Here is a 17,627-nt window from a genome sequence, read left to right as displayed (position 1 = left end):
AGTGGGAGGCTGAACCCAGAGCTGTGTGGAGCATTTTGATGACTTCCAACTTTCACTTCTCCCACTCGCTCGGCCTTGCGCTTCCCACCCTGGCCCCGCCCCTTGGGCCCAAAAGGAAATCTCCAACTTGACACTGCACAGGTAGTTGTACCGCTCTCGGGCAAGATGTTGACCAAAGTTCTCCTGATCCTCCTGGACATGTCCATAATCCTGCCTTCTAGGTGAGTCTTCATCCCTGAACCCAGGAGCCCTTTGAACCCAGCTCCTTCAGCCAAAGAGCTAGGCCTGCCCCTGGGAGCTCCAGGCCCAACTTGCCCCCAGCCCTTGTGCAGCCATCCTCCATGCAGCTTCCTGTAGAACCTGTGGGCTGGACCTCTGAAAGGGCGCTCCCAGGGAGGAGGGTACGAAGCCTGTGCCCTCGCCGCTCGCGGTGCAGAACTCTCCTCCAAACTAACGGCTGAAAACCAGCACGTCTTCTTAGTCTTCCGTGGGAAAAAGTGAGCACCCATGGGGCAACCTCCCAGGGCAAGCTCTAGCTCTTTGGCAATGGGGTTGGGAAGATAGCACTCAAAAAGGTGCGCGGGCTGGGGGAGCAAAACTTTGCCTAAAGTGTTTGAGTGTTGGCCAGTCTGCCTTCTCGTTCAAAAACTTGGTTTCTGAGCTCCGATAGAGTACCAAGTATGGTGCCAGAGAACTCGAGCTTTACTTGTTTCCCCTTCCCTCCATTCTTCTTGATGCCAGGCCCAGGCACTAGCCTGGTTTAGTCTCAGGGTTCCCAGGCCAGCTATCCACTCCATCCCCTCTGTCTCCAGCCTCCCCCTTTCTTCTTCACCGCCCCCCCCCACACCCTCCTGGGTCTTGGGCAATCTGGAGCCAAAGGTCAGGAGTGTTATTCTCTTAGGTCTATGGTCAGGGTCTTGGTTTTCAGTCTCTCCTCACTTTTCTAAAGGCTTGAGCAACCAGTTTCCCTCGAACCTTCTAGCCCTGTGACTTTGCTAGGAATGTTGTCCCCTACATTTCTGGCTTTTTAGGATGGAAGATGACTGCTTCATATTTCTGAGAGGGTTTCACACTGGCTGCAAACTGTCAAGTGTCCCTAAGCTTCCTTATCTGTCCAACATTCTCCAAGTCTCCATGGCTCTGGGTTTGTGTCTTATCTGTTTTTGGGAGAGGGAAGATGGCTTCTCTTCTCACTTAAGAATACTTTAGTTCCTCAAGGAAGGAGCTGTATGGTTCCCTGCTCTCTCACTGGTGCCCTCACTTGGGGGGTGGGGGAGAGCAGCAGAGGCTTGGTAAATATTTTTGAATTTGTGCTAAGAATTTCCAGTTATCCACATCCATCCAGATGTGAAACGGACTGGTTGAGAGAGCTGACATGATGAAGAGCTAAGGAAAAGAGGGATGGGAGCAGGGAAGGAGGGAGGGGGAGCAGAAAGGGAAACAACCAGGAAGATGGGCTATTGAAATGGAAACTACCTTTCTACCCTGGGGGAAGGGCTGCAGTAACTGAAGTTCAAACTTTGTCAACATGGCAACCGTGATGTCAAGAAAAAGCTGGGGAGAGGGTAGTGGTTTGTACTGGCCAAAGCCTCATCGAACCAGGAATACTTGCTCTGGTCCAGGCTCAGCCTCAAAAAAATTGTGTGACTTTGGGCACAGCCCTTCCCCCATCTGCGCCTCATTTTCTCCATCTGTAAGGTGAAAAAGAGGGCTGATTTGGAAAAAAAAAGAAAAACCATCTAGTAGCCCTTCTCTAATTCCTTTCTTTCCTCCCAGCCAGCTAAATGAACATCCTCAGTAGGGGTAAAAGTTGCAGAAATTCAGCTCCATCTTTGACCATCACATCTAAAAGAGGGATGTGGATGCCTGAAATGCCTCCATGGAATGATCCCACTAGTCCAGTGCATGAGTGTTTTTCAAGTTTTTGTTAGTTCTTGCCCTGAAAGTTGGCTTAATGGCTGACTGAAGAAAAGTATGCATTGTCAGCAGCTCCTTAACCCCAAGGATCAGAGGATGAGAGTGTTTTTGTTTGTTTGTTTGTTTGTTTATTGAGAAAGATAATTGTAGGATTACAGCAACCTGAAGACCCTCTGATATCATTTTCATTACAGACTAATGTAGGAGCAGGGGGGCTTTGGTGACCCTGGGCTTTTGTTTATTTGTCTCTTGAACCTTGGGGTTCTTGCTTTTGGCTTCAGACATCAGGGAGGAGCTGCTGCAGGTTCTTCTATAGCCTTGGTTGGCAGTGCCAGTCTAAATAGTGCCATACTCCCAGCTATGTCACTCATTTTTCTGGGCCTCAGGCCCTTCTTCTCCCTCCACCCCTCCAGAAGCGATTGGTATTATCTATTCAGGGGACTAAGGGAAAGCCTCAGGGAGAGGGGACATCTCTGGATGTGGTATTTAGAAATGGAAACTGATTTTTCTAAGCTCAATTCTCCCCTTGCCCACAGTGGGAATTAGCTACTTCACTTATGAGAAATGGCATAGATGTGGCACATCTGTACACCAGCCAGTTAAGCAATTCTAAGAGCTTGAAATAGTACAAGAAAATGCATTTTGCTGTTCAAGTTGGCAGTCCCTTGGTATGCAGTATAGACTCCATGCCCACATCTCCTGCCCTGTTAATCCCTTATTTTGGGAAACAAGTTTCCTGATGGCTTTTTTAAAAATAAAATCATTTTGGAAGTGTAATATACAAATATAAAAATATAGAAATATGAGTGAACAGCTCAGTGGATTTTCACAAAGTAAGCATGCCCATGTAACCCCCACTAGACCAGGTAATAGAACATTCCAGGCACTTTCACTCCCTCTTCAACCCTCACCACATGCCCCCTCCCAGTCAACTCCTCTTCAAAAGAAACTACTCTTCTGCCTTCCAGTATATCAGTTCAGTTTTCCTAATAGTTAATAAAATAACTTTATTATAATTTTTTTCAAAGATATATAAAAGTAGAGGGAACAGTAGAGTGAATCTCCTTGTACCCATCACCAGCCTCATTAATTATCAACTCATGGCCACTCTTATTTTCTCTGTACCCAACAAACTCAATTTCCAGCTTAAATTATTTTAAAACAAATCTCAGACAATATATAATTTTATAAGTCATTATTTCAGTAGGCATTTCTAGCCATAAGGACTCCAAAAACATAGTAAAATACCACTATTACACCCAAAATTTTAGAATAATTTCTTCATGCTGAAGAAACGACTCAGTTCAAATCACCCCTATTTTGTCATAAATGTATTTTTGTTTTGTTTTGTTTGTTTGTTTGTTTTTTAGTTTGCCTTTTAAAACTGGTGTCTGAATAAGGTCCACATATTAACAAATTTTTGTTAGCATTTTTATTTTTCAAAACACTTCTTACTGCATTAGAACATATATTCATAAAAGTGCTCGAATCATAAGTGTACAGCTGATGAGTTGTCAGAAAATGACCACACTGACATCAAGACACCCACATTAGAAACTAGAACATGGCCAGAACTTCAGAAGTCCCTTGGTACCCTTTTCTTCACTGCCTCTTAGCAAAAGTAGCACAACCTTGACTAAATATATTGACAGGTGGCTTTTAAAATTTTTGGTTTTTTAAATTTAATTATCCTTCTCATGAATTCTTGTTGGCTGTGGTGCATGACTATGGCTTTTGGGGTGGATTTCCGTTGGCCATCTATTTTCTGGGTGACAGTCTTTGGGTGATTAGAGCTTCCGCCAATCCCCAGCCTCCAACTCCAATGTAATGAGTATCACGAAAGCAAAGAAATGCAGAATATTCCCAGTGTTCCAGCCCTCTCTGGGAGAAGTTTCTCTGGTTTTCCTGAGCATTCCTCAGGAGTCCTGGCCCTCTTCCTACCCATTTGCTTCCCAACAGTGCTGGTCAGGCAGACTGGAGACCAAGCTTAGTAACTGCAGCTGATTGGCCAAAGCTCATGCAGCAATGCCTTCATCATTTTATATAGAAAAATTCTTTTAAAATATTGAGCTTGGTTTTGATATTGATTTTTAAAATAATTATCATAAAAAAGGGATAGCATGGAAAATTCCCAAAGAGCAGTAAGATTTGGAAGAAATAAATAAGTATAATTTTATACTGGCTCATAATTTACTGTTGCTAGTCACTCTTTAACTATGCCTTAGGTTGCAGATTATTTTGGTTTGCTTCTGTCCTAAAAGGCACCAACTGGGACCTCTACAGAGTGGAGTACAGAACTTCATTTTTTCTTTGTATATTCTAGGATTGAAAGACCTCATGTTGAATCGGAGATGGGACCCTCTGCTGGTCATGATGATGTCTATGGCCCTAAGCCCCAGGATGCCAAAAAGAAGGTCCCCTCTGAAGAAATAACGCCCGCTACTATTGATACTCACCAAAACCTTGGAAAACTACCAGCAGCCTCTCAAATCCTGGACAGTATCCTGAATAACTCTGATTATAAACTGCACCCTGGCATTGACAGTAAGTAACAGAACACAGTTCTTCCCTCCCAGAGGGGAGAGGGTTTGAGGGCATAAGTATTGAGAGTGAGTAGGTTAGGGTACCATGCATGTGAGCAGGAACATCTGTTGCTCACCTGTCAGGTGAAAGGTCAACTATAGCTCAGCAATGCCATTTACCTTGGTTTAGACTTTTCCCTTCTCTCACCCCATTTTTCCAGGTATAAAATGAGATGACTGGACTAGGTCATATGATCTTTGAGGTATGTCTAACTCTTAACAGTCTATGAATTGGTTCTTGCCATGAAAGAACAAAGAAAGAAATAGGATTGAATGTTGAAACCATATAGTCTAACCCTTATCCTTCTCCCTTTTTCTCCCCTCAGACCACACCCTTTCTTGTCCCATGCCCTTGTTGGAAACTTACCTCTGCTACTTCTGCTTCCTTTACAGAGAAGCCCACTGTGGCCACTGTTGATCTTATCCTTGATCCTATCTCTATCCTGAAGAGGAGTACTGAGCTTTGATACAGTATCTCCCAACTTAGGTAGCTGAACCATGAGGCTTTTCACATACTTGTTTTTTCTGCTCTGTGTGTCTATAACACAAGTTTGGGGCAAAGGGAGAGGTTTTAACCAACACTGACTTGAGAAGGAAGCTGAGAAAGGTAAAGCCCCTAGCTGCCTGAAGAGGACCTTCAGAATCCTGACTACATCTTCCAGTCTTTCATTCAAAATAAAAATAATAAAGCAACTTTAAATACCACAATGGAATGGCTTGTTTCTTCTGATAATGAATTTTATGAACTTTAATCTATAGCTAGCAACTCTTCCTTTAAGATGTTTCTCTAATTTTACCCTGGTTCCTTCTTTCCTTTTCCACTGCTATCATTCTAGTGTCAGTACTGTCCCCAGTTAGCCTTAATTATCTCCCACTTGAAATACACAAAATTCAAGGTTTCTGCTTACCTCAGTCCACCTACTAACCAACCTCCTGAGTGATGTGCCTCCTGCAATTCTGACCCTGCTTAAAGCATGAAGTTTAACCCCATACTCTAGCAGTCAAGGACCTCCAATGGCTGGAGCCAACCCAGGACTCTGGTTTTATTTCTTTTAACCCCTTTAGAGACCACATGCTCTACTCACAGTAGACTGTGGGTACGCTCAAACTATCTTGTGCCTCTGTGTCATTGTTCAAGGTATGCCATTGCTCAAATTTTCTATTCGTCATAAGCTTATCCTTCAGGGTTTAGCTCAAATAACATCTCTTTTATGGCATTTTTCCTGACCTCTGCAGCTATTTATTGCTCCCTTCTTACACGATACTCCTCTCTTTAACACTCAGATCTTTTTAGATTATATCCTAGTTGTTTACTTGACCTTCCTTACCTCGTTATGTTGTAATTATGTGCTCTATGTCTGCCTTGCTCCTTTGACTATGGACTTCTTAATGTCAAGGACTCAGTATATGCTAGGTGAACAAATGAATTGTGAAAAATATTTTGCACAAGTCATTTTCATATACTCGGCCTGATCATGAGAAAGGCTGTGGTAACCAACTCCATTGTAACCATAGACTTGGCCCGGCCCAATAAGCATCATTGGGTGAGCTCAGAGTCCAGGCTCTGTGATGGGATTTGCAAATAGACACTCAAAGGTAAGTAAAAATTTATGGTAGATCAAGATGTTTATATAAGCTGAGTGGAGGGATGAGATTCCCCTTCATGATGCTTTGTTTGGTTACCAGGTTCTTGAGGTATGGTGTACTTATGTATTGCTATGTAACAAATTACCCCAAAACACAGAATCTTAAAACAATAAATAGTCATTAGCTCACAGTTCATGTGGGTTAGAAATCCAGGCACGATTTAGCTGGATCCTCTGTTTCAGGGTCTTTTACAAGGCTCAACTGAGGGAAGATCCACTTTCAAGCCCTCACATGTTTGTTGGCAGGATTTAGTACATTCTGGCTGTTATCTAGGGGTTTCCCACAGTCCTTGCCATGTAGGCTTCTCCACAGAATAGCTCACAACATGAAGCTTGCTTCCCTCAGAGTGAGCAAGTACATGAGAAAAGGTATTCACAAACTTGTAATTTTGGGAGTGACATCCCATTGCTTCTATAGTATTCTATTCATCAGAAGCAAGTCATTAGGTCCAGCCCACAGTGAAGTAGAGAGGATTACACAAGGGCATGAATACCAGGAGGTGAAGATCATTGAGGGCCTTCTTAGAGTCTGCATAATACACATGACCATGATCAAGTAAAGACCTGTAACCATTAGAATGGAATACTGGGAAACAGGGAAGAGAAGCATGAGAGCAGACAGATTTTGAGTTTCTGTCGACATTTTGAAGTTTTTTTTTTTCTTCCCTTGATGTCAGATTTACTTTTTGCTATTACCAATGTGCTTACTACTAAATGAGTATGAATTTAGCAGTTAGTTTTATTTAAATTGTTGATATTCTAAGAAATACTGGGTTCTGAGCAAGACCAGAGACTGTGGTCTTGTGGTCCCACCATCATGACCATTGTTTACTCTTAATAGAAAATGGATCTTTTAGGTTATTAGTGTGGGGATGGAGAAAGTGGCCTGAAGAGTAGTGGACAATTTGTGGCTATAACCTCCTTGCTATATGTGTAAGATACAATTTGGGGAAGACAATTTCTATCATCTGCAAGAGCCCTTGTGGAAGCAGAGCAGTAGCCCCACTCATAGTAGCTTGAATGCCCTATTTCTTCTTGCTCTGTCATTATTAATGTTGATAGCATTGGCCTCACCTGAGGTGCCAAGAAGTCCTGATACCTGACAATCCCAAGTGATATAGTATAATAATTCAGCAGTCACCGAACCTGGCATCCAACACAGAACTGGTCCAAATAGGAGTCAACAACTTGATTTTCTTTTGCCAGTAAGGTGGTGCTTTAGCCAAGTGCCTTTAGAAGATCCCAAACACTTATGTGATATTAAAGTTCCTGAGTAGTCTGGTCTTCTACACAGTTCCAAATTGTTCTTTAAAACTGTGGGAGGTTCCAGTTATTGTACAGCCTACTTTTCCCTGGTGACACTATAGAATCCTATGGTTGGTGTGGCTCTCACATAGCCAGAGCACTTGCCAATAAACAGAGCATATTTGTCTCCTTGGATCCTCATGATAGCCTGTGTGGCAGGCAAGGCTGCCACTAGAATCCTCACTTTATGTTTGAGACAATTGAGTCTCTCAGCAAGGTTGTGAGTCCCCAGGATTCTGTTAACAGAGTAGAAGTGATTGTTTGAGTGTTCTTTGAGTTCCAACACCTTTCAGTCAGATGTTATGTGGAAGACTGGAATTGTCCTCAGGAAGAGAAACCTGAGCCCACAACGTGGATTTAAATCAAGTGTTTCTACCAGTCTTCTGACTTAAGCTTAGAAGACAGTGATCAGTCTTGGAACAACTTCCCATCACAACATAAACAATTGCTAAGGCTGCTTCTTGCTGTGGTAATTATCGCAAGTGATTCTAATTAAGCCAATTCTTGACACCGAATTTCTAGAGTTTCAGCTGAGCTAAAAGAGATGTATATCCCAAGCTCCCTTGTCAAACTGGGGAAAGTTGAACTGTTAGCTATCAGTTGATGTGTTGTGAATTTACATCACTTGTTAAATAGAAATTAAATGTTCATTTGAAACACTATAACATAGAGCAGGAGGACAGCATGGATTGTGGAGGGGAAGGCTTTTCATGAATACCAAGTACTTCATATGACCTGAGAACAAAGGAGGCTCTTCAAGCCAAGCTGGAACTACCAGCCACTTGGGACTGTAGAAACACACACTCTAAAGGCCACTTGTGAAGGTTGGAGGGACAAGGCAGGGCAAGGCTGAGGGCTCCCATGTGAATGGTAGCCAGGTTCTGCCACCTTTTTTCTGTCTGCTTTCTTGGACTATTCCAGGGAACATTCTCAGTGCGGGAGGCTGGATCCCAGCAATTTGGCAGCAGTTCTCACCACCTTTTGGAATAGGCAGCAAAGGCAAGCAGGAATTGTCTTGACTTTCCCTGTGCAGGCTCTACTGACCTCCAGGGTTATGGGTGTCTGGTTGGTGTTCATTGTTTGATGCAGGATAACTCAGGTATTCCACAGAGGGAAATTGGATCTCCATACCCAAAGGGATTGTTGGTGCAAGTGCAGTAAACACTGGAGAGGGAGATCAGTGAAGGTTGTCCTAGGACAAAGCTATGGTAATGGTGCTCTGAGCATGAGCCAATGTGCTGTCATTAACTATTTGTGTGATTTGGATAGGCCCTTTTCTCTCTGAGCCTCAGTTTCCCTACCTCTACAGTAAAGGCAGTTGGGTTAGCCCTCAAGGTTCTACCTTGGCTTAGTTCTGGCACTTACTTATTGTTCAAGTTGCTTGCAGTTTTATTACAGTCTGTTTTTTCTCCCTTCAGTACCAGTGGTGCAAATTTCCAGTTGCTCCTGCTTCTTCCTATTAAACATCCTTCTTGGTGTTTAACAGTTTATGGAATAGACAATATCTGGAGACCAAATAATCATGGATATATATATCTATGCATACACACACACACACATTCAGAGGTTAAATGCTCTTGTTTAAGAGGAAAAACAAAACAAAAAATGATTTAAAAAACATGCAACTAAATAGACATTTCTCTTGTGACTCAGAGCACTTCATTTTTTAATGTAATTCTGAAGGATGAAGGATTTAGGTTAATTAAAACTTGTGTTCCCCAAATAAAAGCTGAAAGGGGAAACGTTGCTGTATATAATCAGAGTTGTGTGTGTTTATGAATGTTTGAAATGATTTTGAGCTGAGATCTTTGATTTCCTATGAAACTATGGGAACTGAGAGAGTGTTGACCTGGCTGGAGTAGCACCACAGTCCTATAAGGGAGTGGTGAAATGATGATTCCAGCCCACGCAAAGCCACCATTGCCTGCCTGTTTCTAGATGAAATGTATCTTCCCAGACTGTTATCCATTTGGGAACATGTATTTCTTTTTGGAATACCGGAAAATAGAAAACTCCTACAGCCGAACTCATGTTGCTTTCCTCTATGCAAACCTAAGTGGGTTCCTATCTACTTGATAAGCTTGTCACAGGATGCCATAGGGATGTTCTTGGCATAGCCCCAAGTGTGTGCTTTATTTTATCTTTTCCACCAAGAGTACTCCATTGACATCACCTTGTGCCAGACCTGGTATGATGAACACTTCCATTAACAATGGCAGCTTTGAGAACTTAGTTCTGAATGGCAACATGGTGAGCCAGTTATGGAACCCAGACAGTTTTTTTAGGAATTCTAAGTGGACTCTTGTATATGAAATCACTATGCCAAACCAGGTGGTCCACATCCACAAGGATGGCAAGGCGTTGTACACAATTAGGTATGTCAGACCTCTGGAATCTTACCCCTTGGGACTTTTCCTCCCCTTCTGAGAATTTTCACTAAAGAAAGATGGACAGAGGTTTCATCCTGAATGCTACTTCTAAGGGCTTTTCTAAACTTTCCAAAACCATGAGCTCAACTCTCTCATGTACAGACACTAAGGCTTCAAAATAGAAAAATACTGCTTAAGGCCATACGCCAAGTTTGTGGCAGAGCTGGGACTAGTACCCAGTTACTTGGCTCCAAGTCCAGAGCTCCCTGACTAGAATGTATCAGTATGACTGCATTGCTTGGACAATTCCATCCCAAGTGAGCATTGACTGTAAAGACATATCCACGGTGGTGGAATTGTCTAGGTGGAACAGTAAAACATGGTAAAAAAGATAGCAAAGACCAGGCTAGGTACCCGACTGCCTGGCAGGGGAATGTGGTGTGGGATGGGGAGGTGTTAGAGAGCTGGAAAGTGGCAGATTCTGGAAGCTGGGATGGGCAAAAAACAAAAGCCTATCTAAGTCAGTCCCTACACTTCTCTATTGATGGAGACCAGAGTAGCCAGATTCTTCCAAGCTGTTCTTTCTCTATTTTTGTCTTTCCTTTGAGCTCTTTGTCTCAAATCCCCTTGCTGCCACTCATTGGTGGTGGTCTCTGGGCCCAAGTTGAGTGAACGTGTAAGTACTCAGGGCCAGCCTAATGAGGTTTTTTTCTCTTTTCCAGGGTGACCACTGATACTGGATGTTCATTCCACATGCTCAAATTTCCAATGGATTCTCATTTTTGCCCTCTGTCTTTTTCTAGTTTCTTAGATTTCTGGGGCTCCAAAGTCATGCTGGGCTCCTTCTTTTTCTCATCCTTGTCTTTTACATTTCTCCTAAGTTGGTGTCAAGTTTTCCCAGGACCTCCCAATTCATGCCCATCTCCTTTCCTGCTGACAGTGCTGTGTTGTTCAACCTGGGCCTCATGTTGGATTCCTCCCTCTTCATTTCACTCCATCTCAAGTCTCTTACCCACCACTGAAGTGTATCTTATGTATGTCTGCTCCTCTCCATCTCTACTGTCACTAATTTGGATAGGTTTTTGTCATCTTCCACTTGGATTTTGCAACATTTTCACTTTGAAGCTGAACATGTCCAAAACTAAATATTTTGTCTACTCCCAACCTTTACCCCCAAAACAAAAGTGCTGTTTCTGTGTTCTCACATATCTCATTGAACTGCATCATCACCCACTCAGTTGTTGAAGCCAAGAACTTTGATGTTTCTTTCTTTTTCACCTGTTACATTTAATCAATTACATCATGTTGGTATTCCCTTCAAAATCTCTATTGATCCTGTCTGTTCCTCTGCATTTTCACTGTTACAGTTTTGAATCCTGCCTTCACTTATTTTATTATGCCAGGATTACTGCACTGGCCTCACATAACTAGTATCCTTGTCAACAATCCATCTTCATATTATGACCAGAGTGGCCTAACTGAAGAATCATTTAGATCAGGTCACTTCTTAGTTTCAAAACCTTCTTTAACTTTCATGTATCAATTCCAAATCATTATAATGTCTTTCAAGGCCCTTCACAAATTGGCCCCTACTACCTACTCCTGCATACCTCATTTAACCTCTGTGAGCTAGCCATCCTGAACTTTTTCCATTTCCATAATACATCAGATATGTTCACCTCTCTGTGCATACAACACCCTCTTTACCCCTTCAAGCCTAATACATGTAGAGAAAACTAACTCTACTTTAAAGACTTATGGGAATGTCACTTACTCTAAGAGGTCTTTTCTGGGTATGTCTGTAAGTGATCTTTCCTCCTCTGTTTCCCTACTCTCCCAAGAGCAGATGTTTCTTAGAGAAATTCTGAGAATTACAGATGTATACTCACTGTCCAACTCAATAAAATGTGAATGCTTGAGCGCAGGGTTCCTGCCTTGTACATCTCTGTATTTCCAGCACAAGGTCTGGTATTGAGGAACACTCAGTAAATGAACTTATTGATTGAACTTCAACAGTGAAGTAAGAGAAGCAAGGTACCACACTGGTGAAGCCAGAGTCAAGACTCCAAAGCATTGTTCAGACTCCATGTTGATGGAGACCTCCACAGGGCTTCCCAGTCTCACATGACTCTTCTTCTCACATTGCTTTACAGTTTCCTATCCTGAGAATGAGATGATGTACAAGTGGAAAGATTTCAAGCTTGAAATCAATGAGAGTAATTCCTGGAAGCTCTTCCAGTTTAATTTTACAGGAGTGAGCAATGAGACTGAAACTATCTCAACCATAGCTGGTAAGTGTCCCTTTGAAGCCAGGGCTAAGGAGAGGCCCAGGAGGGTAGTAAGGATGAGTGGAGGTGGCCATCCATCCATACAAATGTTATGTAATCATCCCATGAAAATATTGTAGCACATGGCTCCTGTCTTGTTAATGCTAAGCACTTACAACTGTTTGCAGAGGAAACTGAGACTTTGTAACTACATCTCAGTCTCATCTGCAAAGAAGTAAGTGTTTTGCCAAGCTCTTGAGAGGGTAAGTAAGTAAAGTTATTCTGTTGTCAGAATTTGCAACCAGCTTTGTCATGCAGACCCTTTAGTTTCAAGTCTTTGTTACAACTGACCTACTTGAATGACTTTGGGGAATGGAGCTCATGTGAGTTCTCCATACCCAGAACAAATCCAAGCCAGCTGAGTGAGAAGCAAAGACTTTCCTAATAGGAGGTGGAGGCTAGAGTTCTAATGTCAACTAGGTGAGGTCTGGGGTAGTATGGAGGAAGTTTCAGCAGCTACAGTGGCTGCTGCATCAACATATATTTTAAAGGAGTAGCTCTGGAAAACACAGGTTCCTGTCAAAGGCTTCATGGTGAATTCAACATGGACATGTGGTGATCACTGGTTTTCTGACCTTTTCCCAAGAAGGATCAGAGGAGAGGGTCTTGGGTCTCTTATACTTCAGCGTCCAACTAGGTGTGTGCATCTTTGCTTGTGTTCCCAGGTGATCTGAATGAGGAGCCAAGGGACCTCCTCAGGACTGCTCCCAGAGCAGCCCTGGAAAACCTGTTCACACATACTGACCAAGTCAAGGCAGTGGAGACACTGTCTTCATTGTTTCCAGAATGCAGATGAAGCCACTCACCCAAACAGCCATTTGTTACAGGACATGACTTGTTTTGTTTCCATGAAGCTGGGCAGAAAATATGTTTTTGCTTTACTTGTTGAGTTGATCACTGGGTGAGGGATAGCTCATGCTTATGTGGCTAGAGCTTTGCTTGCACAGTAATAGGCAGGGGGAGAGGTCTGCTTTACAAATGCTTTCTTTTTTCTTGGGGATTCTGGGTAAGCAATTTTACTACCTTTGATTTGGGATCCTTGATCTTCTGCTAACTAATTGTGGGCTTGCCTCTTGTGTTTCTGGACCTCAGTTTCTCCAATCAAGTAGGAGACCCATCATCAAAAATGACAGAAGAGACAAGGCCCAAGGGCTTTCAAGTCACTAGTGGTTCTGTTTAGTAGATGGTTTTGCATTGTTTCAAAATGGTACCCTAGTGACTACAAAGCCCTAGAGCCAGCATCATCACCAAAGCAATGATAATAGGTAAGCAGCATTATTAGGGAGAAAGAAGGAGGGCTTCTTTCTCTTCTGCTAGAGACCAATTGATCTGCAATCATGGTTTCTCCAGTATCACAGTTATCTTTGGGATTGATCCCAAACTCTTCCACTTCCAGTTGGCTCAAGGGAAGTTTTCTTCATAAGTAGCAAACTTAAGAACTAAGCTCCTAAATGTTCATAATGCTGTGGTAGCTTGCTACTGTGGCTTAGAACCAGAAGGCTCTTAGAGAGTCCAGACTTGCCCTCAGAGAGTACATCAGCTTTCACTGGTGGGTGTTGAGACTCTAATGGAATTGTATCTGTGATTAGGACTTCATTTTCTTGAAAAGGAGTTTCTTCCTTCTCTAGATAATTCTGTCCATCAGAAAACTCTCCCTGTTCATCTGAAATTGAAATCTCTGGAACTTTTACCCATTGGATCTCGTTCTTTCCCCCTAAAATTATTCAACTTACTTTTCCACAGGGTTAAGATTAAAGAACCAGTATTATGGTTTCAAGCCTGGGTCACATTCTTTTATAGGCTATAAAGCACTAGTTTCTTTTTCTTCCTTTGTTACTCAAAGGTTTGGGTCTACTCATCCTTCTAGTCCTGATTCTCTGGACAGAGTCTTTTTAATTCTGCTCCTTTGACAGTGCATTAACCAATTGGGGTCTGGCCAAAGCAGATAAGAGCAAAAAACAACATCTTTAGCCTCAGGTATTTCTGCTCCCCAGCCCTCCATTTTTTCCTTACCCATGCTCCTGCATTCCTCAGAAATAACAAAGTGGTATGTGTTAGTATTCTTCTATCAGCCTTCAAAGATAAATTTATATCTGTTGACAAGTGGAGAAGGCCCTTCTTTGGATGGAATAAATAAAATAAAAATAGAAAAAGCCAATAAGATAATAAATCTTCTTTCAATAAGAATATATAAACTCAGCAAAGTTCTATGTGAGTAGTTGTAGCTAAATAAGGGTGTCTTAAATTTTAGTCAAGACCCCAGGGAAAGAGAACTAGGAACTTGATAAATACATTCTGGCCAGTAGGCAAGTGTGAGTGGTCCCTGCAGCAACCCTGGAGGAGTTCTATACCCAAAGCTACTAGTCGAGACACAGGTATTCCACTGACTCCAGGACACTTCCTTGCCTTTTTCCAGAATATGTGTGAAGTCTTATTCATTGAATATCAGTGCTGCCAAGGTGAATAGGAAAGGCTAATCTTCTCACTCAGCTCCAATACACCCAAGCTGGACAGGTGATCTACATTCCAAAATAGGAGGACACATGATCAGGTTAGTGCTCTCCTTGCTGCATTGTGAGGCAGTAGTAAGACTTGCTGAGAATGTACTAGGTTCCAAGCTCTGTCAGACTTAATGGGCACGACTCAAGCCATAGGACTCACATAAGCCCTGCTCTGAAGTGGTTTAAAAGGGGTTTCAAGCCAAGGAATTCTATAGCATCACTGAGGTGGGAGTTTGGAACTTAGCTTCACTAAGGAGCCAGCATTTGAGCTATTACACTTCCAATGTGATGTTGAGAGTGAAAAGGGATGTTTTGGGTTCAGAAAAGCCCCCCCAAATTCCTGGAATCATGATGGGCATGCAGTGTTTGAGATGAGTGTGTCATAGTATAAGGGTACAATAGAAGATGCCAACTGGAGAGGTAGGTTGTCATCAGTTCCTGTAGAAACCATCACCATCTAGAGAGAGAGCCAACATCAAGGACATGATGCTCAACTGAATGTGAAGACCTCAGCCACCTTGTGGGTGTATACTCTGCAGACCAGACATTTAGAGGACTGAATGAAATTTTTATTTTCAGCTAAATCTTTTGTTTTTCCAAAACACTCAATTGAGTTAAGATAATAGATTAATATAACAGGGAGTTCAGAGTTGGAATATTGGTATAAATAGGAATGCTATTGCAGGAAATCTGAGAATAGATAAGATTAGCTTAGGGTGTGGTGGTGTGTGCATATATATGTAAGATGTCAGTTTGAGTCAGGCCGTGGTAGGCGTTTAGTATCAAGTTACAGAGTGTAGACTTGATTCTGTAGCTCTTCTGGAGCAGGTAACCCCCAGAGGTTTGGGGTTAGGTGAGTGATTTCTTTTGGTGATCAATGGAACAGTGCTAATTAAGGCGTTTCACCAGCATATGAATGGATGGAAAGGAGGCCTAATGGATTTGGTCATTCCCGCACTACCACACAAGCCACCTTTGGTTCATTTCCTGAGAACAAACATTGTAAGGCCAAGCAGTGCATGTGTAAAGCTGTGATTCTGGAGAGTAAATGTGGTGGCAACTCAATGGAGTAAAAGTCTCAACCATCTGGACATTAGCTGTGTGCACTGATATCTAGAGAGCCAGCTGATTTTTCACTTTCACCTGACTCTTCTGCCATCCTGGAAAGACAGATGTAGGGTGTGGGACAGTGAACTGAGAAAGAAGCAATTAAGGTTCTGGTCCTGGCTTAGCTCTTAACTGACCATGGCTCTTGCAGGGTGTCTCCTTTCTGGGCTTCTGATTCTGTGTGTGGCACTGGAATAATGTGCCTCTATCCTAGGATTGTGGTGGGGATCCCTTGGGCTGAACAATGGGACATTTAATATACATGTCCTGCCTGGGAGAGACTCTTATGTCATTGCTGTAAAGAAGTGGTATTTTTTGTTTTCTTAGTGATTTAATGATTATCATGCTTTTCTTCAATGTGAGCAGGTTGTTTGGCTTAAATGCCATTCAAAACTATGTCCCTTCTTCTGTGACAGTGATCATGTTCTGGGTTTCCTTTTGGATCAAGAAGGACTCTGTTCCAGCCAAGACTTCTTTAAGTAAGTGGGTAAGGTGGGCATCCACTTGGGCACAGAATTGCTTTGTCAGGGGTCAGCAGTGTGATATATGGATAAGTAGCTAAGCCTACCTCTGCTACTGTGCTTTAACAGGAATCACCTCTGTTCTCCCCATGACCACATTGGGTTCTTATTCCCGGAAGAATTTCCTACATGTCTCCTACATTACAGCCTTGGATTTCTATATTGCCATCTGTTTCCTCTTCTGCCTCTGTACTCCGGTGGAGTTCGCTATGCTTAACTTCCTGATCTACAACCACACGGAACCCGGTTCTTCTCTGAGGCTTCACCATATATGAGCTGGGTATGGGAGTGGTAACATGGTTTTGGAATACTGAGGCATGCAAGTGAGGGCACTAGGATTCATGGAACATGGGTACCAGCTCACTGAGTGATGGAGGGTAACCTGAAGTGTTACAGAGAGTTGACTAAACTTTTTAATGTGATGGTGGGAATTCTAAGGGACAAAAACAGTGTGCCAAGGACAGAATCCCTAGAAACCCCTGAAGCAACACTTAGGCTTGGTTCATCTTTCCTTGACGTTTTCCCCTTCCTTATTCATTTCAGCCTTGTATCCATGCCCTTGGCCTTACCCCTCCCTGTGCCTGTGCCTACCAACAGCAGCAGAATGCTTTTGTGTGTGAGTTCGAGGACTCTGCAAAGGAGAATGATGAAGAGGATGGCCCATTTTGCCCAGTTCAGCAGTCGCTCCATATGAGTCTCACCCAGCACTGTTGCAGCTGTCCATACCTGTGCATGGTCCACAGTTGTGAGGGCAGTATGTGGCAGCAGAGCCACCTCTTCATCCACATCCATAACTACTCATGAGTTATTTTCCCAGTGACCTTCTTCTTCTTCAGCGTGCTCTACTGGCTTGTTTGCCTTAACTTTTAGGTACCAGCTGGTACTCTGTGGGACAGCCTCCTATGTTCCCCAGGAGGTCCCATATCCATTGCCAAGGGAGTTTGGGGAAAACCGAGGCAGCAAGAGCAACTACAGAGTGTCTTTTCTTAGCCCTCACACTGCCCCCAGCTCAGTCCTCAAGGGGTTTAAAAATTGTAGGCTGTCAGTGATCAGCTCCCTAACACCATGCCCACATATGAGTCGATTAGCTGTCTCCCAACAGTGCTGACAACCACTGCTTTTTTCAAGAATCATAATACTGCCTTTGTGGTGCTCCAGGCCCATCTCTGGCCTCAAGCCTCAAAGTGCACAGACCAGCTGCTTGCCTGTTTCTGACACTTCCTTAAGATGCTGGGCAGCAGTGTAATAGGTGTGTGTGCGTATACCCCTATCCTTAGGTGAGATTATTATATTTTTGGTTCTATTTCCCTGCCTGCCCTTCCCCTGCAGATAAACAGAGACTGTTATTACTC

The 17,627-nt window shown here is 43.0% G+C and overlaps 1 protein-coding gene across 1 annotated transcript; it reads left to right on the top strand.

Moving 5' to 3' along the window:
• Nucleotides 1-165: 165 nt before the first annotated feature.
• GABRE (gamma-aminobutyric acid type A receptor subunit epsilon) lies at nucleotides 166-16,550 on the top strand. The gene is given in 9 exon segments (XM_016214077.2): nucleotides 166-221; nucleotides 4,241-4,461; nucleotides 4,893-4,952; nucleotides 9,605-9,654; nucleotides 9,656-9,825; nucleotides 10,542-10,624; nucleotides 11,973-12,114; nucleotides 16,082-16,233; nucleotides 16,345-16,550. Coding segments are annotated over 9 exon segments (1,140 nt in total).
• Nucleotides 16,551-17,627: the final 1,077 nt, after the last annotated feature.

The sequence above is a fragment of the Miniopterus natalensis genome, chromosome X (assembly GCF_054644295.1).
Source record: "Miniopterus natalensis isolate mMinNat1 chromosome X, mMinNat1.hap1, whole genome shotgun sequence".
Taxonomy (NCBI): Eukaryota; Metazoa; Chordata; class Mammalia; order Chiroptera; family Miniopteridae; genus Miniopterus; species Miniopterus natalensis.
This window is presented reverse-complemented; position numbering and strand designations above follow the sequence as displayed.